The 22,491-nt window shown below is 43.8% G+C and overlaps 1 protein-coding gene across 1 annotated transcript in view; it reads left to right on the top strand.

The window, feature by feature from the left end:
* Positions 1 to 2,164: 2,164 nt before the first annotated feature.
* Positions 2,165 to 22,491, top strand: part of IRS1 (insulin receptor substrate 1) — a 92,513-nt gene continuing 72,186 nt past the window's right edge. Inside the window, exon 1 of the mRNA XM_060242220.1 lies at positions 2,165 to 5,814. Coding sequence (XP_060098203.1) covers positions 2,214 to 5,792 — 3,579 coding nt within the window. The 5' untranslated portion in view covers positions 2,165 to 2,213 and the 3' untranslated portion in view covers positions 5,793 to 5,814. The remainder of the gene's footprint in view (positions 5,815 to 22,491) is intronic.

The following is a 22,491-nucleotide window of genomic DNA, read 5'->3' as shown; positions in this document are numbered from 1 at the left end:
TAGCAGTGGTTCCATGATTTTTCTGCTATCATATTTGGCTATGATATATTATTTTATGGTATGTTTGGGGTAACCCAATGCAAAAAGCCTGAGGATCCATGAGAATATGTGCCTTGGAACTGTCTTTGCATCTACACTGTGCAATTAAGCTGTGGATATGCTTTTGGAGGGGGGGGGGCTGGTGCCGCTATAGACTACAGACATGATCTATAATATGACAGTGGATTTATTTTGTTTCAATGTAAAAATTGTATGAATTCCTGAAGATCCGTTTAAAAACACCCAGATCAGACTTTTACCCACTCCCTTCCAATCCCAGGATTTACATAGGCTGGCAACCTTATGAAGGCGAGAGAAGAAAATGAGGGATGGCAAAATAGAAATCGGTGAGGGGAGAAATATTAAATGTAAAGCTCTAAGTGTTGTGACATTCTTTTTTGTTATTTTTAAAATTTGGTTCCATACTATAAAAAGGCGACAGACTGGGGGAGAGACACGGTGGAACAAGGTACCCTGCGTCCCCAGCACAACAATCACCTCTGCTGAAATCACAGCGACCGCACGTCAGAGAGAGGGCGAGATTCACAACCCCCTCGTTTATAAATAACATGCCACTGAATGGCGTCTCCTCGCTCCCTCCCCTCTCTTTATTTAAAAGAAAAAAAATACTACGCCGTGCTTCTCAACCAAGCCTGGGTGCCTCGCCGTCTGGCTTTCCAGTGCCTTAGATGGTTTGAAAGACAAGTAGGTGCTCCAATAGGATAGCGGCCCCCCAAGGCTCCGAGCGACTGAGCGCCCAAAGGTAAGCGCGCTCGCTGCAGTGCTGAATGAAAGCCACGGCGGGCGGGCAGGGAAGGGCGGGTTTGGAATGCCGCGCCACCAAGTTAGGCTGCCGGAGCTTCTATTGCTGCTGCTGCTTGGGGCTGCTGCTGCCGCTGCTCCTGGTGAAGGGGCTGGAGCTGGGGATGGTCCACGCATAGGCGCCGTCACGTGTTTTTCTCCTTGGAGTGAGACGGAGTGTCGGCGGCGGCTGGAGGGGGCTGGACTCATAAACACAGACACCGCCGCTTGTTTTGGTTTGGGGCTTTGGAGAAAGTCTGCGAAGCTGCAGCTACTGCGGCAGCCCGAGGAGGTCGGCGAGCCAAAGTCCGCGGCCGCATTGCCTGCGCCTTCGCCTCCCTTCACTCTGGGGCGCACGAGAAGGAACGGGCTTTGCCGCTGCTGCCCTCCGAGACTTTCCCGACTGGAATGAAGAAGAGGAGGAAGAGGAAGCAGCAGCAGCCCCGAGGATGTCCCTTCGTCTCCTCCGCCTCTCCTTCCACTTGGGCAGCGTCTCCTCTCCGCCGCTACCGCTTCGGCAGCTGCCTGCTTGCATTTTGTGTTGAAATGGCACTTTCTCTCTCTAACCAGACGGGACTGAATGGGGTCGCCAGCCTTCTCCTCTTGCACAAGCTGAAGAAGAAGCTGCAATCTCAGCGCTGATACATATTAGGAGACACCCCCCCCCATTTGTTTTTTTTCCCCCGCTTACCCGCAGAGGAGATTTCCACAGACGTTTTGGCGGGGAGAAAACGAGGTGGCTTGCGTGTTGTTGTTATTTTTTTTCTGAAGGGGGGGTTTGCCTTGCTTTCCACGAGACTTCTGCAAAACAAATCCTCTCTTCCCCGCGCCTCCCTCCTTCCCGAGAGGATATTTAATAGGCGTCTGAAATTGCTCCTTGCTGAGGGTAACTTGAGAAGGGGAGGGGGCTGTTTGTTTGGGAGAGAAGCGACGGGGGGAACCCCATCCTGCTCCAGTCGCTGGAGGAATTCGACCCTGCACGGATGAAATGATGCACTTCTCCCCTTTCTCGGCGGCCGCTCTTGGGACGAGGCTTTCCGGGGGTTTAATCGGGACTGGACTTCTGAAAGACACGTTTCTCCGGCGAAGGGCTATTGGGGAATAAAAGAGGAGCGCGAAGTAACTCTGCTTCTGGAGCTGGAGGGAAGCTCTGCCGCTGAACAGCTGTTTTCTCTGCTTGCCACTCTTGCCTTTCCTCCTCCCATCACACTTCGAAAAACAGGGATTCCGTGAAATTTTGCTTGTTTGGGTCGCTGCTGCATGACTTGTATTTTGGGCCGCTGTGTGTTCTTCCTTTCCCCCCTGCCTCGTTCTGCTGTGTCAGAAACTGCCTATTGCAGTAGCAGCTGCCTCAGCCCCGCTTGCCTTCCACCATGGCCAGCCCCACGGATAATAATGAGAGCTTCTTCTCGGATGTCAGGAAGGTGGGTTACTTGCGCAAACCCAAGAGCATGCATAAGCGCTTCTTCGTGCTGAGGGCAACCAGCGAGTCGGGACCCGCCCGTCTGGAGTACTACGAGAATGAAAAGAAATGGAGGCACAAGTCTGGGGCCCCCAAGCGCTCCATCCCGCTAGAGAGCTGCTTCAATATCAACAAAAGGGCAGACTCCAAAAATAAGCATCTGGTGGCTCTCTACACCAAGGACGAGCACTTTGCCATTGCTGCTGACAGTGAGCCGGAGCAGGAGAGTTGGTACCAGGCGCTGCTCCAGCTGCACAACCGGGCCAAGAGCCATCACTATCAGCACCACCATCACCATGGGGATGTTGCTGTTGGAGGGGGGAGTGTCGGGATGGGAGACGCAGGGGAGGAGAACTATGGGGATATGGCCCCTGGCCCGGCATTCAAAGAAGTTTGGCAAGTGATTCTGAAACCTAAAGGTCTGGGTCAGACCAAGAATTTGATTGGCATCTACCGCCTGTGCCTAACCAATAAGACCATCAGTTTTGTGAAGCTGAACTCTGATGCAGCAGCGGTGGTGCTGCAGCTGCTCAACATACGGCGGTGCGGCCACTCAGAGAACTTTTTCTTCATTGAGGTGGGGCGCTCTGCAGTCACTGGACCAGGTGAGTTCTGGATGCAGGTAGATGATTCGGTAGTAGCACAGAACATGCACGAGACCATCTTGGAGGCTATGCGGGCTATGAGCGAGGAGTTCCGGCCCCGTAGCAAAAGCCAGTCTTCCTCCAATTGCTCCAATCCCATTTCTGTGCCTCTCCGCAGCAGGCATCATGTCAACAACCCCCCACCCAGCCAGGTGGGGCTCAGCCGTAGGTCCAGGACTGAGAGTGTGACTGCCACCTCTCCTGCTGGCAGTGGTGTGGGAGGTGGAGGAGGGACGGGCAAGCCCAATTCTTTCCGGGTCAGAGCCTCTAGTGATGGAGAAGGTACCATGTCCAGGCCGGCTTCAGTGGATGGAAGCCCCGTGAGTCCAAGTGCCAACCGGACCCACTCACATAGGCACCGTGGAAACTCCAGGCTTCATCCTCCTCTCAACCACAGCCGCTCCATCCCAATGCCTTCTTCACGTTGCTCCCCTTCTGCCACAAGCCCAGTCAGCCTGTCATCCAGCAGTACCAGTGGCCATGGCTCAACTTCTGACTGCCTCTTCCCACGTAGGTCCAGTGCTTCAGTTTCTGGTTCCCCCAGTGATGGGGGCTTCATCTCATCTGATGAGTATGGATCCAGCCCCTGTGACTTCCGGAGCTCTTTTCGCAGTGTTACCCCGGACTCCCTGGGACATACCCCACCTGCCCGGGGGGAGGAGGAGCTTAGCAACTATATATGCATGGGGGGTAAAGCCACTTCATCCTGCTGCAGTGTCACAGCCCCTAATGGTCATTTCACTCCTCGCACCTGCCATCTTCAGCAGCAGACTCGTTATCCTGGTGTCCCTTGCTGCCCCCGGCTTAGTAGCGAGGATGCAGGTGATCTGGATAAAGGCTTCAGGAAACGGACTCATTCAGCTGGTACTTCCCCAACCATCTCCCACCAGAAGACGCCCTCACAGTCCTCAGTGGCCTCCATTGAGGAATATACTGAGATGCTCCCCTCGTATTCCTGCAGTGGCAGTAGGCTCTCCTCCTACCGACATTCTGCCTTTGTGCCAACCCATTCTTACCCTGAGGAGTGTCTAGAGATGCACCATGTGGAGGGCAGCCACCATCAGACCAGTTCCACCCCACACACTGATGATGGCTACATGCCCATGTTGCCAGGAGTGGCCCCTGTCCCTAATGGTGGTAGTACTCCCAAAGGTGGTGATTATATGCCCATGAGCCCCAAGAGTGTTTCTGCCCCACAGCAGATCATCAATCCTGGGAGAGGTGGCCGTCATGTACAGGCCATGGTGGACTCCAATGGCTATATGATGATGTCTCCAAGTGGGAGTTGTTCTCCGGACAGTGGTCCCACTGGCTACAGCAAGCTATGGATGAATGGGACAAGACACCATCCCAAATTATCTGTGGAGAGTAATGAGGGAAAGTTGCCAAGTGGGGTCAGTGATTACATCAATATGTCTCCAGCCAGTGGCTCTGCTACCAGCACTCCTCCAGATTGCTACTTCACCAGCTCAGGACCTCCAGGCCCAGAAGAACCATCCATGCAAGGCCCCGCTCAGTCCCACCACAAACCCATCTACTCTTATTTCTCTTTGCCACGTTCCTTCAAACACGTGCAGCGCAGGACAGGCGAAGAGGGCAGCACCCAGATGCGCATGTCTCTCAGCTCTGGCCGCTTACTGTATGCTGCTGCTGCTGAGGACTCTTCCTCTTCCACTAGTAGCGATAGCCTTGGTGGCCCTGCGGGTCAGGAGGGTGGTGGGTTTTCTGTTCCTCCGCAAACACAGCCTTTGCAGCCTGCTCCTTCTTGTACTGTGGACATGGCTGTGCGGACCAAGAGCCGCTTGGCCAGACCTACTCGTCTGTCTTTGGATGGCCTTAAGGCCAGCACGTTGCCTCGTGCTCGGGAGCAGCTCCCAGAGCCTAAAAGTCCTGGTGAGTATGTGAACATTGAATTCAAGCAGCCAGCCTTTCCATCACCTTCATCCCATGGAGATGCTGGATCCAGTTCAGAGGAGTATATGAATATGGATTGGGGAGCTGCCTGCCCATCCAGCTTGGCACCCATGCAGTCAAGTCAGAGCGGGGCAGTCTCCACCAGTGGTCGAGACTACATGAGCATGCAGGTGGGCAGTGGGGGGCAGTATATAGTTTGTGCTCATACCCCCTCACCTTCTCCTCCCGCCCTTTTGCTCAGCTATGCCGATATGAGGATGGGCCGTGGTAGGCCGGAGAAAAGCCCACCTGCTGTGGGACTAGCTTCCCCACATCCCCAGACTCAGCCAGGTGAGCTGGCTACAGCCTTGCCCCACTCCTGCTCCTCATCCATGGTGGGGGGCCTGGGGATGAGCAGCGCCTTCACCCACATCAGCCCCAGCCGCAGCAGCCAGAGTGCCAAAGTGATCCGTGCTGACCCGCAGGGTGGCCGGCGACGTCACAGTTCGGAGACGTTTGCTTCCTCCACCACCCCTAGTGGTGGCCTTGGTGCCTCAGCCCTGCCCCACGGACCAGGAGGAGGTTCTGATGAGGCAAAACGTCACAGCTCAGCCTCCTTTGAAAATGTCTGGCTCAAACCTGTGCCTGGGGATCTGGGGGCCTCCTCAGGCGTTGGCACGGCCATCAGGAGTGAGCTGGCTGTGGGTGGGACTGGAGGAGGCGTTGAGAATGGGCTCAATTACATCGACCTGGACTTAGTGAAGGATTTTAATCAGCGCCAACATCACCACCCCCACCCTCAAGAGAGCACTTCTCTGCTAGGGGGCAAGCAGACGACGCAGCAGCATCAGCCACCTAAATCTCCTAATCAGCCTTGTGGGAGTAGCCACTTGAGTGATGAATTAAGTGCATATGCCAGCATCAGCTTCCACAAGCGGGAGGACATCCAGTAGCTGAGCAGGAGCCAGAGAAAAGGTGAGTATTCTGCAAGCTGATGGTTGCTTCCTAGGGTTGGAGTGGGGATATGAGGTGCAGGGCTCAGATACATGTGCTGAAGGGGCGACGATAGAGCAGTGCTTTGAGTAATTACAAAAAGTGCCTTAAATGGGTTTCCCTGTAAGCACTTAAGATGTGCACTAAGTTTGGGTTTGATTAGATAACCTATCCCAACTGGCACATAGTTACATAACTGGTTCTTGCTGTTACCCACTTGTATTACTATGTTCCATTTATTCCCTTTCTCACTCTTGCCCATCATTATCCATTTATTGATAGAATATTAGTGTGTTGAAAGGTTATGTTTAGAGTAGTATTGCATTTTACAAGGGGTGAGCACATACAGTTCCTGACAGGATTAGGTCAAGGAAAGCATTGTGTAAGAAAAGAGAATCTTTCTAAATGGTTGTTATTGGGGGAGGAATGAAATCATCATTAATAGTTGAAAGTGAGAAGAAATCTCAAACAGTAATGGCCTAAAGCTAATTAAATGTGAAGAAAAATTGTATACATACAAAACAAGATCTCTTGAGTTTCGCTTCATGTTGCTGCTTTGATTAACATTTGATTTGAACTTTGTGTAAGAAAATGTTTGTATGAAATTTGTGTGCAAAAGGGGAAAAAATTGCAAAACAGTGCAGCTGGAGTAGTTGAATGGGATTTCTTTGTTTCCATTTGTTTTTATAATGTAACTGCTCTTTCAGAAACAAGATAGTGCCGCTCCTCTAAAGCATAATCATTTTTTAGACGTGAAACTGTAAGAACATCAACATTGTGCAGCATTATTATTAATTATTATTGCTGGTGTTTTCCCCTAATCTACTTTTGGCTGAACCTTTAGAGGAGTGTCCTTTTGGATGCTCTACTGCCCTACTTGTTTCACCTTCAGAAAATCATATCTTAAAGAGAGAAATTCTCCTGTCTCCTTCCTGCTCTCTCTTTTTCCCATTCTGTGCTTGCACAAGCTTGTGTGTATATGAGAAAGAGGTGTGGTCTTACATAGCGCATAGGAGCAGGAATTGGAAACCTCTGCAGTCTAATCCTGAATGAGCCAGTGACAAGTTCTGTGGCCCTGGGCGAGTTTTGCTGTGTGTAAAATAAGTGTAGTAATACTTCCCTCAAAGGGTTGCTATGGGGATTAATTGGATAATGTTTGCAAAGCATAGTGAACAGGAAACAAAGTACACACGGACTTTGTGTGTGAATCTGCTTAATGCCAAATATATTTATTAAGAAACTCTTCCCTCCCCAGTTGTATAGAAGCAAGCAAAAGAAAGTTAATGGATGTGTTTAATTTAAGCAAAATTCCCATCAGCTTGTTGCCTGGGGTCTTGTGGGGTAGAGAAGACAGTGACTTAACCTAGTGTATGGTCTAGTGAATTTGTACAAGGAGACCTAACATAATTAAAGGGCATTTTCTCACCACTGTGAATTTTCCAAAGTGTGTATACTAGTGGTGTGAATATGGCTGCTGCTTTTAGACAGTGTTTCTTCCACTAATTATGCTTGTCAAAATGTTGATGTTCTCCACAGCCATGACTCTGCGCTAAGCTTTGTATTATCACAGACCTCATGATCTAAGCTGACCTCTTCCCATCACCCCTTATCTTTGATCCATGGTAATCATTGGAGAGAAGGAGGAAATGTTTGTATTGGCACAGATGGAGGCAAATTCAGCAGGACTTTTTGATGTTAAATGTCATAACAAGCACTTCTGGTCTGTGATGTGTTTTAATTGCTTGTTTGCAGGGTGCAAGTACTAACTCTGATTGGAGTAGTAAAGGTAAAAGCCTAGAGATGGTTTTTCTGTGAAACTGAAAACTTTAAGCATCCGGAATACAATTAAAAGTAGATTTTAGTGTTAAATACACACTTAAATCACCTTAATTTTACTGTTTTCAACTGGATAATTAGCCCCAAATTGTCATGTGTGAACATCTCTTCAGCTGTAATATTTCAAGAAAGCAAGGGCAAATAATAGGGAGTGTGGGGCTGTTTCAAGGTGGCTGACTGAATTAAAATAATGGTTTTCATGTAGGCAGTCCTTAGAGTCATGTCTGTTGCCGTCACAATACCTTATGTGTAGTTACATGCAGCTGCATTCTTTTGCTGTCTGTTGAAAATATAGTCTAAACAATCTTCATGACACTGTTCTCTAGATTCCAGCTTGCTGAGGATTGCTTCCCTCATGTTGTTTTGTTTCCTAATCAGAAATACTGTCCCCTAGCTTTGTGGCCAGCTGTAATTTCTTGTCATGGCAGTATGCATAAACAGTAAATGCTTTTACAATCTTCTGCTGTCTTTTTGCCTCTGTTGTTTATTGTGCCATCATCAGAGCTGGAGAGCAATAATCACTGCAGAATCAGTGATTGTGAAAGTGGCTGCTATATGGAAATACTAAGGCTGAACTGTTGTCCTAGCCCTTGATGTCTTTTCTGAAATTGTTGTTACATTGGTTGGCCATGCATTTTGAAGAGGCATCCAATGAACTAATGATTATGGTTCTTGCATTTTAAGAAGTCTATGCAAAAGACCAATTAAAGCAGATGGTACAACTTTGCTACACAGAATGCCTTCCCCTTTCCTCTTCTAGCTAACAGAATCAAGATTTTTGAAAACACTTTCCTGCATTTAGGGGAGATGGGGAGTTAAATTTTAGTGCTCAGTTCCTTTCCCACTATGGGATGAAGTCACTTCCCTCCCTTGAGCCTCTTAGTCCCACCATTCTCTGCTGTCAGATTTTTGAGAGCTTCTCAAGTTTTGTAGATTTGGTCTTAGAGAGCCAGGGGTCCTTTAAAAAACAAACAAACCAAGGTTTTTATTTATAGAATCTCAGTTCATTTGTCTGCGGAAGAAATCCTATGCATGCCCTCTCTTAACATGTTTTAACAGGGGAGGGACGGTGGCTCAGTGGTAGAGCATCTGCTTGGGAAGCAGAAGGTCCAAGGTTCAATCCCTGGCATCTCCCAAAAAGGGTCCAGGCAAATAGGTGCGAAAAACCTCAGCTTGAGACCCTGGAGAGCCGCTGCCAGTCTGAGAAGACGATACTGACTTTGATGGACCAAAGGTCTGATTCAGTATAAGGCAGCTTCATATGTTCATATATGTTTTGTTGCTGGTCTGTGTTCAGGACAGTTCGTTTACTCAAAGAGGGAATAGTAGTAAGTAGAATTCTTAAAAAGTGTACAGGCAAGGTTTAGTCTGTATCTGCACCCCTAAAGAAAATCCTTCACAAAACAGAATCCATCTGAGATTTTCAGAAACTATGACCATCTAAAGTGTCTTGTGAATATGCAGCATCCATAATGCCATTGTATTTTATGTGGCGCCCATTATTTTGCAGTAACATTATTTGCAATTTATTAACCTTCTTCCAAGCAGTAAGCCATTGTTTTTCATTCTGTTCACACTTGCACAGTATGTGTCTTTTTCAGTACAATAAGTTAATATAAGTTACCAGTATAACAAGGTGATAGAAAAACAAAAGCTATTATTGGTTTAAGTTCTGCCCTTTTCTACAAAGGGCTTGTAGTATCCCAGTTGTCATATTTCTTTTCTTTTACCAGAGAAATTATTGGTGGTTTTTCAATAGTGACTCATTTTGCACTCCTGCTCAGTTTCTATAGACTGAAAAAATGTAATTCTTGAGACGTCTTAAAGTCAAGAGTATTTTTGTTTTCTAATCCGCTTATGTTGCTCTTATGCTGCTTTATGAGAGAGTTATTTTGCTGCCATGCTTTGTGTGTGTGCATGGAAACCAGTAGATACTAGCACTAAACAGTATGTATGTTCTGTTTTGGGGCGTGAGTCCAGTTATGTCTGTAGGAGAGCTCCTTCTGGAGATTTTACACATGCTGCTTTTTGGTTTAGTTTGTTACAAGCACAGAAAAACAACCGTGTTTGAGTTGACTGGGCTGGGAGTGTAATTCTCTTACCAATGTAACTCTATTGTCACAAGCAATAATGGGAGATTTTAGATTGTTAACTGTGTAGAAGCTTTGGAGCCTTACACCTTTATTTAGGTAGAACTTCACAGATGACATTACAGCGGTGCTCACAACAGAAGTAAACAGCAATTAGGTACTTCTGCTGGGATTAGTCAGGAGATTATGCCTTACTTATATTGTTGTTCACATATGCTTTAACAAAAGGACTGCATAACACTCTTGCTTTCCTTTATGGAAGATCTTGGTCATTGAGTGTACCAGAGTTGTTTTTATGGTTCTGCTTTCAGGTTCATTTCAGGAGACCAAAGTTTGAGTCCAGCAACACCTTTAAAACCAGCAAAGCTTTATTCTGGGTATAACCTTTTGTGTGCATTCACACTTCCTCAGATGTGAAGAAATGTGCATGTACACAAAAGCCTATACCCAGAGTTAACCTTTGTTGGTCTTAAAGGTGCCACTGAATTCAAACTTTGGTCTATTGCTTCAGACCAATACAATTACCCACCTGAATCTTTGTGGTAGGCAGAGAGACAGAGTTACCCGCCATACCGTTTTACCAATTGAAAGCACCCCCAACCCCTTTAACACTATTAGTTTTGGAAGGGAAATAAAAATGTGCAAAAGATGGTGGCCAATGTTTTTTTCTTTCAAGATTTGGCATCCATCCACAGTTTTCTTGCACAAAGAGCATGCTAAGTGGGAGTCATTTTGCTACTTCATGCAGAGCAGCAAAATTGGTGAAATAACTCCTGGTTTTTGTGTGAGAACACTGCTTGAGGGAGGGGGCCAGGAGCCCTTTCTCCCTACACTGTGCCATTCCAAGTCCATTTGGGCTCTCTCTCTCTCTGTCTCTCTCTTTTTGTATGAAGCAGTTTTCTGCAGCTACTGTGTGGCTGCAAGGAACACAGACAAACTAGTGTAAACAAGTGAGAAGACTTAACCATGTAGTTTGCCTCTCTGTATGAACAGTGTAAATAGAAAGAGCATTAAAATATAGAGTGTGTTTGTAAAACCGTTGTGAACATGGTATAAGAAGCACAACCCCCCCCCCCATTTCTGCATAATCCAGGAAGTTCACACATTCATTAATTGATTTTCATGAAAATAGGTAAACTCAGTATCCGAACTTTGGCAAACATGACATTATCTGGCTGTACAAGTATATATGAAAGCAATATTCTAATTTATCACTTGTTGAGGCAAAAGATGAGAATTTAGCTTCTGTGATATATGTCCTTCATGTTATCAGATTTGAAAAAAAAATTAAAACAATTTCTTTGTTGATCTAAAAGAATGAATAGGTTCTATCTAAAGCACCATGAGCTGGACTCTGCTTGCAAGACAAAGCTTTCTTATCTTTTTTCTGGTGCTATCCATTAAGTTCTCTGAAATTCTTCTCCCGTGAGACAGGGAATTTTGAGTAACTGCAAGGAGTAAATATGGAGGTCTGAAGTGATAGGGATTCAGTAAAACTGCTCCACTCCTTGTATGGCTGGAAGTGATCTTCTGCTTGTCAAAGAACTCTTTAGATCATGGGTGGCCAAACTTGCTTAATGTAAGAGCCACACAGAATAAATATCAGATGTTTGGGAACCGCAAAACATGAACATCCAATGTTTGAGAGTTGCAGGATGGAAGGAAGGAAGGAAAATAGATGTGGGGAGGGAGGAGGGGGAGAGAGGTGGAAAGAAAGCAACTTTTAACTTTAAATGCATTCTCCAAGTCATTGGCTGGCTTGGCTTGGATAAGTGATTTAAAAAGGCAAATGCCTTCTCCAAGCCAGCCAATGGGACAGTGCAGGCTTTGAGAGCCACACAATATGTATGAAAGAGCCACATGTGGCTCTCCAGCCACAGTTTGGCCATCCCTGCTTTAGATCATCCAACCCAATGTATGAACGGTAGAGAATAATTGCTTCAAATAATTGTCTTTCCTTTTGAAACACCTATTACATGCAGGCTCTATTGAAAGGTATGAGTGAATACGTGGAGATCAGGGGGCTGGGCCAGCAGATGTTATTCTGCTGTCATTCCAACATATTCATTTCTATACTCATGAATGCATGAACTTTTTTGAAGTCAGAGACCTAATAAAATAAACCCCAGCCACAGTTTTGACTAAGGAATCTTGCCAGTTCATTCAATATTTGTTGATCCAAACACTGACCTGGAAATAAACAGTTTTAGCCACAACGTCAACTTCTGGGAAACTGGTAAACCCCATGCTATGCTGGAGAAGCTCCAGTTCTCCATCTGAGAATGACTGTTGTAAGGCTGTTATGTTCTCTTGGTGGATAATAATTTATTTACTGTAGTATTTGTGAGTTGCATTCTCTGTTTATACCTGAAGTATTAGCAAACAGACACAGTATTCCTTTATATCTGTTGAGCATTTTACACTCTTTATTTGTACAAGCCCAGGCCAGTTGGAAGATTCTGATGGGGGCACAAATTGGGGGAGTTCGCATGCCGTGGCTGCTATATCCCTTCCTGCCTACACTTCCTTTTGAACATTGTTGAGTCAGCTTTGATTGGCTGTGGTGTTGAATATGTGTTTTCACATGAAATCTCTGGGCAGAATGGGCAAAGCTTACTTCCAAGACTGGTCCCAGACATATCTGGGTTTTGCATAGCTCTGCACACTTCCAGCCGCAAGCTCTGCTCACATTGCATGACATGGTAATATTCCTGGGGTGTATGCTTGTATGAGCTGTCTCTGGAGGTACTGTTAGCTGCTCTGTCTGTCTTTGTGTGTGCATGCATATGTGAAGATGAACTCATGGATTTTTCTGTATGTGTCTATGCATTTTTAGGGAAGTTGCTGAAGACGATTGAGGCATGTGCTGATTGTAGCATGTGTGTAAAATAGCTCAGAGCTTTCCTTCTGAATCCAGTTTAACTCTCAATTAAAACCTTTTGTGGTTAAAGTGGAGTAGCATATTAAAGCAACAACTAAGACTGTGATCTACATATAATCAAGAGACTGCAGTGCTTCTGAGGAGGAAAGCTAGCAAAGTGTTTGTAGCTCTGGGGCACCACTAACTTGAAGATCTGTAAGATAGTTTTACACATTGCAACAATATTAAAGTCCAAACAGTGTGCACATGTTCGTGTTTTCCTTAATTAATCCCATGCATAATTTACAGTGCAATCCTTAAGAGTTATACCCATTTTAAGCCTATTGACTTCAGTGGATATAGAAGGGTGTAATCCTGGTAAGGCCTGCACTGTAACTATTTGTGTTTAAGGCTGAAGTCCTTTTCACACTTACTTGGGAACAAACACTGTTTAATGCAGTGCAGCTTGGTTCTAAAGGTGCACATTCAGGACTGCACTGTATATTTTTGTAGTCTTTATGTTGAACTTAATGCAAAAGAATTTTTCTTCATCATTAGCACCGGAAGCCATGAGTACTCTTGCTGGAACAGAAAACACATGGGATAAATCTCTTCACTGCATAATGGTTTGTCTCTGCACTGAATAACTTTCAATGGTATGAACATTCAACTCTGTATCCCCATTGACTTTCTGGTGCAAGTGTTCATGCATGGTGAATATGTGGCAATTGGACTTCGGTTTACCTAAAAAGACTGAAATAACTGCATTAGTAAGCAACCATATTCTCTCTCTTTCCCTCTCCTTTTCTAGCTGCCTACTAAAGTAAGAGCTAGGCAACTGCTGGTCTTCTGTGCTTGATGAATAGCAACATGTCATCTTGAATGTTTCTACTCTCAGTCCAGCAGAATTCTGTACTATCATACCTTTTACCATCAGTCATTACGTTGCCTTGTAATTGTGGAAAAATAACTTTTTTTAAAAGATGTGTTAAAAAACTTGCATATATTGCTTCCAGCAGTATGTGATTTGACAGATTAGGGGAGCAAGATCTTGGATTGGTTTTTGAGTATTGAAAGTTGCAAGATACCAAGATGCTAGAATTTAAAAGATTTTCATTTGAAAAATTCAGCATGGAATAATTTGCTGGAACCAGGGCTTTATTTGAGCAGGAACGCACAGGAATGCAGTTCTGCCTGGCTTGGTGTCAGGGGTGCAGCCTAATATGCAAATGAGTTTCTGTTGGGCTTTTTTCTACAAAAAAGCTCTGTGTGAAACAATGGCAAAGTCAGGGGTGTGGTCTAATATACAAATGAGTTCCTTCTGGGCTTTTTCTACCAAAAAAGCTCTGGCTGGAACTGTCCCAAAATGGATTAGTTAAATTAACCAAAAATGGACAGCTCATCATGTGGCTTTTATTATGCCCATGCTGGTTTTCTTACTCTTGTGTCCACTAGGAATGTCAAGCCCAGTCTTACCTTGCTTCCAGTGGTGGGCCTCCTGGGTCCATTTTGGGGTGTTCCAGCACATGTGCCATGATGACATCATCCAGAAGTGATGTCATCACACGGGGCATGTTGCACACAGACAATCTAGTATTTTGGCCAAAACCTCTATGGTAACTACAGAGTTTTGACCAGAATGTTAGAGCATCCATGCATGACATGCCCAACATGGTGACATCGCTTCTGGGTGATATCATTGCACCAATGACATCATGTGGGAGGGGGATGTTCAGGGGTGTTGCTTTCCCCGCCAGCCAGCTGGCAGGTGGTGGATTGGAGCCCCCCAAATCAGGGGAAACACTGCCCAAACTGGGAGACTGGCAATCCTAAACCCCCAGTGAGGGCAGGGCATTGCTGTTGTCAGGTATTGTTTACTTACAGGAAGTTCCTGGTGATCTTTAGAGCTACCAGGAAGTAGCGAAGGTAGCTCTAGGAATCACTGGAAACTCTATGTCAAAGACTTAAGATTTTACCATAGAATTTTTGGCAATTCCTGGGGCTATCCATTGTTACTTCTAGGTAACTCTTGGTCCTGCCAACAGCCAAGCAGCCTTAGTGTTCACCTGTGTCTAAAAGCAACTAATATCTCATAATTTCCTTGATTTTGATGAAAGTCTTTGATGTATTTGGGATTACCATTGTTTTTCTTCCCTGGATGATTCTATAAAAATACAGAAGCAAGGGATACTCCACTAATATATTTCCTTGAGCCTTTCTGAGCAAATGCCAGTTTGAAAATTGGGGTAAAGACTTTGTGTCCTTTTGAATGTATATTAAGAATTCTTCTAAATATTCTTGACAGTTTTTGTAATACTGAAGAAATGTTGGAAATTTTGTTCACTGAATCATTTATGTTTGGTATATTATGTCTGGTATATTAGTTTATATTATGTTTGGTATATAAGCAGGAGCAACAAGTCGATGTCCTATCCATTGCGACTCAACACCTGAACTTCATGAACATTATATATTTATACTATATTGTACCCTTTTGTGAATTGCTATTATTGTCTTTACCAAAAGACTATAATTTAGAGATTACTTACTATAATTCATAGTAATTTTTTCACTATAACCTTTGGGTTGTGTTTTTCAAATCCCCATTTGGGGGCAGGGGATCCCCTGGTGTTGAGGCCCTCCCCCCGCTTCAGGGTTATCAGGAAATATCTGCTAGGCATTCCATTATACCCTATGGAGATCAATTTCTATAGGGTATAAAGGAGAATTGATCTGTGGGTATCTGTGGCTTAGGGGGGCTGTTTTCTGAGGTAGAGGCACCAAATTGTCAGCATAGCATCCAGTGCCTCTCCTCAAAACATCCCCCAAACAGTGCTCCCTCTAAGCTGAGTTAGTGTGAACTAGCTCTCAGATTTTTAGCCTCCAGCTCACACATTTTTCTCTTAGCTTAGGAAAAGTGGCCCCAGAGCACAATAATTTATGCACTAGCTCACAACTTTAATGCCACAAGCTTGCAACTTTAATGCCAGTAGCTCACAAAGGAGAATTTTTGCTCACAAGACTCTGCAGCTTAGAGGGAACATTTCAAAAATATTGGACTGGGGGTCCAATTCTAGGAGCCCCAAAAGAAGGTTCCTTATCCTTCACTATTTCCTGGGAAGGGAAGGCATATAAAAGGAGTGTTTACTCCCTTTAAATGTGATGGCCAGAACTCCCTTCGGAGTTCAATCATGCTTGTGACACCCTGGCTCCTGCCTCCTCCCACAAAGTCTCCTGGCTCAACCTGCAAAGTCCCCAGATATTTCCTGAGTTGGACCTGGCAACCCTAGAGTTACACCCAGTTCTGTCTAGAATTACACTGTTATCTAGGAAGTAAAAATAGTTTTATTTAGCCATACCCTTGAAGGAGGAAAGGTATAATGGCATTAAGAGATCATTTACTACATTTTCTTTAGAGACATGAAGTGGTAGTGGAAATGTGTGTGTAGAGGATTCCCCAAATTCTTCCCCTTGGATTTTACATTTCTCATTGCATTCTGCATTTGGATCTGTTATTTCTTTTTGTTATTTCTTTTTATGTTTTTATTGTTTGGAACTGATTTTATTAGCTGTTGTGTGTACTTCTTGCAAATATAGTCCACAGTAATGTCCTTGTATTAAATTGTGAACCTGTTTGACTATAGATCCTTCTTTTGGTATATGGTGTATTACATTTTTATTTGTTCAAACTATTGCTAAATCTATGTCTCTTCCCCTAGAACAAATGACAGCAAGAGACATTTGTTGAAAAATGTAAAAAATGAATTATTGGATTTCTCTGATACTTTGAGTGTTCAATTTGTATATGGTTTTTAGAAGACAAACAAAAAAATTAAAGTCTGCTGAAAAGTTTGTTTAAATGAGAAATCTTGATAAGGAATGTCTTGTAACACAATTACCAGTTTCAATAATTTCTGTAGTGTGCTTTATGGAACATAGTGGAATACAGTAGTTTACAAATGCAGCTGTATTCTCAGTTTGCCAAAGTTGAAATCTTGGTCTCTTGACTATTTACCATTATCAGGTACATCTTTGCTTAACTCAGTATGGGATTAATCATTTTGGATAAAATATGGATTATAAGCAGTGTTGTGACATTCAGTTGTGCAAAGAATATGCAATACAAGTTCTGTTGGGAAACCTGAGTTGAATAAACATCATTAACAATTCACATATTTATATGACAGATTTTAACCAATGCCGAGTATAAATAGTTAAAAGATATTTAAATGAGTCTGCACTGTTAAGAAAGAACTAAAAGATAGCTTCAAGTATATCTCTCTGATCACAGTTGACATATCTAGGTCACATTTAACCTTGTACAATTGAAAGGTTTGCTGACTTGTTTATAAAACTTCACAGTGGTAATGGAAAGACAGTGATAAGAGACATATATCATATCGTTTCTAGTTCCACTTTTAAAATATATTGGTTAATTGGAGAATAAATTGTTTTATTCTCAGGTCTACAGGAATTTATGAGCTATAATTGGTAATGCTTAACTCCACTTTGGGGTCAGGTAGGAATTTTCCTCCAGGCCAAATTAGCCCAGGTATCCTGGAGGGTTTTTTTGCTTTCCTCTGGGCATAGAGTAGGGGTCACTGGGGGGATGGGGTAGGTAGTTGTGGATTTCCTGTGTTGTGCAGGGGATTGGACTAGATGACTCTTGAGATCCCTTCCAGCTCTGTGTTTCTATAAAATATGCAATTGTGGCTTCAGTTTTTTTTTAAAAACCAACAGTAGGGAATTACTGTTCAAAAATGATGCATCAATCCTTTTATTCTTTATTCCTTATTCCACAGTTGGAGTCTCTGTTGGGGCCAAGATAGACTTTACGGGGGGGCAGCTACATGTGTTATTGACATGTCTGCCCCATTCACTTAGTCAGTGGGGTAGGCAGAGGATCTTATTTTGACATTAAAAGTGTGGTGTGGTACTTTGGATCAATCTTGTGATGATGTGAAAAACAGAGAGTGGTCTGGTTTCCTTAAGAATCAGATGAGAGTTTGATGATGAGAGGCAGGAGATAAAGTATTGGGAGATACTAGTAAGAAGGGGCAAGCTTAAACTCAGTTTGGGTTGGATCCATCATGGCTGTCAAGTTGTCTAGACTGAAGAAAATATATTCTGAGGTATCCTTATTGTCCCATGCCTGCAGCTGGAGTGGAGATTGCAGAGCAAATGACGCTGTTGTACTGCATGGGCACCAGAGCTTCCTTGTTTTCTGTATTGCAATTGGCCACATGGCACAAGTTCTGAGATCCCAAGACCTGGTTTGAGTCCCACCTGGGCACCTTATGAAGGGCCCCTTCTCCTGCCTTACCTCCAATGCACTATTCCTTCTGATGTTCTTTTTTAAGACCATATGTTTTGAAATCAGAGCCAGATGAGGAGAAAAATGCCTGGGGCAATATAATATAGGAAGTAAGATGAGGAGAAGGGAGGTTCAGCTTCTTGCACATACATACCCTTTCCCATAACAAAATAAGATCCTTGTCTACTTTTATATGTGGCATGAGCAACAAAAGTGACTACCACTTTCACATCTAGTTTTGTTGAGAGTGCCTGTTCATAACTATTTTTGCATTATTGCAAGAGCTCCCCAATGGAAAATGGAAAAATGTTACCTTTGTTTTTAATTCTTTAGCATAAATTATATCTGTATTACTTGGCTCAGATTACCATGAGAACATTTTTGTTGGAAGAAGCTATCCAGCAATAGACTGCCCTGCCTCTAAAGGTTTGAAACTGATAGCCATCCTATCGGGTATCCTCTCTACATTATGGTATTCAGAAGTGTTCATCTTATAGCTACACCATCATAACACATTTCAGGCCTTTGATACTCAGATGGAAAGTGGTCCTTCAGCTTTTTATGGTGGAAGTCTCAGATCTGGCCCCCTTATTTCTCTCCACTGCCACATTTGTAGAAAACAACATTGCGCTTGTCAGTGACAGTTACGTTTTGATACCTTGGCAGCATGAAAGTCGAAACACATGGCAAGCTGGCTGCTGGGGCAACAGAAGTAGAGCTAGGGAATAGTTTGGGAGGTGGTGGTTTCTAACTCCCACCACATCAGGAGGCAGTGAGAGAGACCACAGGCCCACCTAGAACATGATCTCCTTTATTGATGTCCCCTCAGGAAGACTGGCTGCTGTTTTCTTCTTACAGGCTCATGGGTGGTATATTGGGAAGAAGGAGCAGTAGGAGTTGCTGATGAAGACAGCATGGCAGAGTTGTACCGTTTTCGCACACAGCTCACCTCGCAGTCACAATCCTGTTCCCTCTGCAGTGTCTGGTCAGATTTCCCACCATCTGTGCCGAAGTTACAGGAAGTGCCGCAGCTTTTGTGTTGCAAACATAAACCGCTAAAACCCAGTTTATGTTTGCTACGCAAAAGCCGCGGCACTTCCTGTAACTCCAGCGCAGATGGTGGGAAATCCGACAGATGCTGCGGAGGGAACAGGATTGTGACTGCAAGGTAAGCTGTGTGCGAAAATGGTTTTGGTTTCATGAGGAAGAAAAATGGCAAGAGCATGTGTGTAATATGCTTGTGGCTTCCCCTCATCCTTTCCCCTTAACTGTTTGGGGAGAAAATATGTCAGAGCCACCAGAAATCTCCCCCTTCAAGTACAGTCATATGGTTGGATTCAATTTACCTTTCCTCTTTCCGTTTCTTATTCAAGGGATATGGTAATTCCCCAAGATTTTCACTTCCCCACCCCTTTGTTGTCTCTACCAAGCTTGCTCCACACTTTCCTGTTGCCTTCAACTACTTGTTTATTTGAATTTATTTTTATTCTAGATCCTCATCTCAACTCCCCCAACTAAAAGTAACTTCAGATATTATCTTTCTATGACTCTTCTTTGCTTTTCCAGCTTATTTTGTACACTGGCTGAGAAATGTGGGGGCAATAGGCATTGAGTTTATCAAAGGATAAAAATCACACATTGTTAAGGGCTTTGCATTCACCTTATTGCTGGCAAAATTACATGTAATTTGCAATGATTTATTTTACTTACCTTTTCTGTGTAAGACTATTTGTTTCTGAGCTTGTAATAATAACTAATTATGATTTTTTTTTAAAAAAAGCCTTAAATACAAACTTACAAATGGAATTTCGTGATAGAGAATTCAGTCATATTCTCATGTAGTGAACACTTCCATGGCTGTTTGCTTAGAAATTGGGGAAAAAAATGCTATTTTTAAAATTTCATCCTCTGTGACATTTTCTCTTACAGATTCCAGTCGCTGTTGCTCTGCCCCCAGACTTCTGATTGATTTCCCACCAGTTTCTGCATGGGCACATTTTGTGGCTCTCTCCACCTTCTCTCTAAAAAACTCTTTAAATAACAAGATTGGAAAGGCACATGGAGAATTGGAGGGAGCTGTGGGTCAAAATGCATCTGTGCAGCAACTGGTAGGGAATCGATTGCTTGATCCAACAAATGCAGAAGGTTGGGGGGGGGGGCACAGCAACCGTGACTGCAGAATCGGTATCTGTCTCTTCTTCTCATGCTCACACAATTTCATTTTATTCCTAGGCGACTTGTGTTATCGGGAAAATTGAGTTGATGGCCAAATATTTTGATATCTTATGTTTTAAATGCCACAAATGTTTATACCACATTTATTTGACATGTTTATTAATATACAGGTATTAAGGGAATTGAGAAGTGGGCATCAAATGCAAAGTATTGGTCGGTCATGATTGAGAAGCAGCATTTGTTTGTAACAAGGAATAAAGTAGGCTTAACAGTCACCAGGTCTGGGCAGGGGATCCACTGATTATGCAGGCTCCTCCCCATCACAAGCCAGCTGGCCGGTGGTAGGAAGCCTGACCCTCACAGCCAGAATGTGCCTTTAGATCTCAGGCAGGGTTAGAATATTTATTTATTTATTTGAATTGATTTCTATCCCACCCATCCAGTGAAGGCAGGATGCTTGCAGACTTCTTGTATTTTGGAAAGTGTGTGTGTGTGTGCCTTTAAATCTCAGTGATTTAAATCTCAGAGACTGAAGCTGTGTGGGGGCAGGGTGAGCAGGCAGAACCATGTGAGTGTGTGAAAAAGTTCATTTTACATTTCTTTCAGAAGCAGTTTATATAGTGAAAGGGATAGTAAAGAGTTAATTAGAACCTGATTATGGGATAGAGGAAAACTCCACCCCCTAGACCTCTCTCTCTCCTTAAGTTGGTTGAAATACAGCAGATTGTTGCAATCAACAACTCCAGTGAGTAAGGGTATCTATACCATTGCCCCAGGAAGATCACAAAAGTATGGGCATGCAAACTGTTTATTTTGGCTGCTTTGTCTCTGTGTGTGTGCACATGCACACGCACATGTGTTCAGTTTAATTTAGTGAAAGTGCAGCTGCTGGGGAACAGAAAAGGCAAAAAAGAGGGCGAGGAAATGAAGACTGTATTCAGGAGAATTACACTGCTGTATTTTTATTTATTTATTTACTTGGAATGGGAAGGTTTCCTGGCTCCACCCCTAATGCCTCTTGGCTCTAACTCAAAGGTCTCCAGATATTTCCTGAGTTGAACTGGGCAACCCTAGAAAAAAAGCAAAGTTTTAAAATATGCCACTGCATTAGCAGAAAGCACTTCAAGCAAAAAAGACACTCATTGTATCCCCTTAATGCCTCCTAATAGGGTTGCCAAATCCAACTCAGGAAATATCTGGGGACTTTGGGGGTGGAGCCAGGAGACTTTGGGGGTGGAGCCAGGAGACTTTTGTGATGTCATTTCCTGTGATGTCATTTCCAGGTCAAAGGTCAAGTGATGTCACTTCCACCCATTCCAATGATGTCACTTCCAGCACCAAAACCCCGCCTCCTCATGTGATGTCACTTTCTGGGCACTCTCCCAAACGTGCCGTTCCTGTGAAGCAATGTCCATTTTTACAAAATTCAAACACTGTTATATATCACTTCCCACCCCCACCTTTCCCCCATTTTACATTACTTTTAGGCATGTAGGCCTCCTTCCAGTGCAAAAATAACCAAAAGCTTTAAGAAATATAAAGTGCTTTAATTTAAACATTTAAACATTACAAAAAAAAACACACACACACCCCAAGCAACCAGCATATGTCAAACAAGTGAATAAAACCAGAGAAACTGTCATAATTTAAGAAACATAAAGTGCTTTAAACATTTAACAATTACAGCAACAAAAAACAATCAAACAGCACACATCAAACAAGAGAACCCATCATGTTTATGTTGCTTTCTGCTTTTGGGAAAGAAAACGGTATTTATCTTTGCTTCTTGCTGCTTTCAACAACTCTGGATTTGACTTTATAAAGTGCAGAATTCTTCACAGGACATTCTGAAATTTAACTTCACCTGAAGTTCTGCTTTAACAAGGCTATCACTCAGTCGGTTTCTTTCCTTACTCCAGAGCTGCGTCATTAAGCTGAATACTCTCTCACAATAGGCATTGGATACTGGGATGGACAGTGCAAAAGAGACCAGCTTCAACAGATGGCTGACACCACTGTCTGGAATGCGCCTAAAGATCTGAACCCATCTCTGGTCTATCCTCTCTTCTTGTGAAGAAATGTCTTTTTGGCATTTTCTAACAATGCAGACATCATCAAAAAGCTTGTCAGTGTCTATGATATCAGGGCCAAAATCAAGGGATTTGACAAGATTCTCTAAGTCCTCCCAAATCACAGGACTGTCAAGTGAAAACAATGCCATATCTTTGAAAACTGAATTCTCAAAATCATACCATTTCTCAAGGTAGGCGATGCAACTTGAGAGTGTCTGCTCTGCTTCTCTTTGGAATTTTGCCCTTTGAGATGCGGAGACATTGGGTAGGATGGCTGTAGCAGATCTTCCATAAAACTGCTTCTCTTTCCTC

Source organism: Heteronotia binoei, chromosome 6 (assembly GCF_032191835.1).
Source record: "Heteronotia binoei isolate CCM8104 ecotype False Entrance Well chromosome 6, APGP_CSIRO_Hbin_v1, whole genome shotgun sequence".
NCBI classification, from domain to species: Eukaryota; Metazoa; Chordata; class Lepidosauria; order Squamata; family Gekkonidae; genus Heteronotia; species Heteronotia binoei.
Note: the sequence above shows the minus strand (reverse complement) of the source record. Positions and strands in the feature narration are given on the sequence as shown.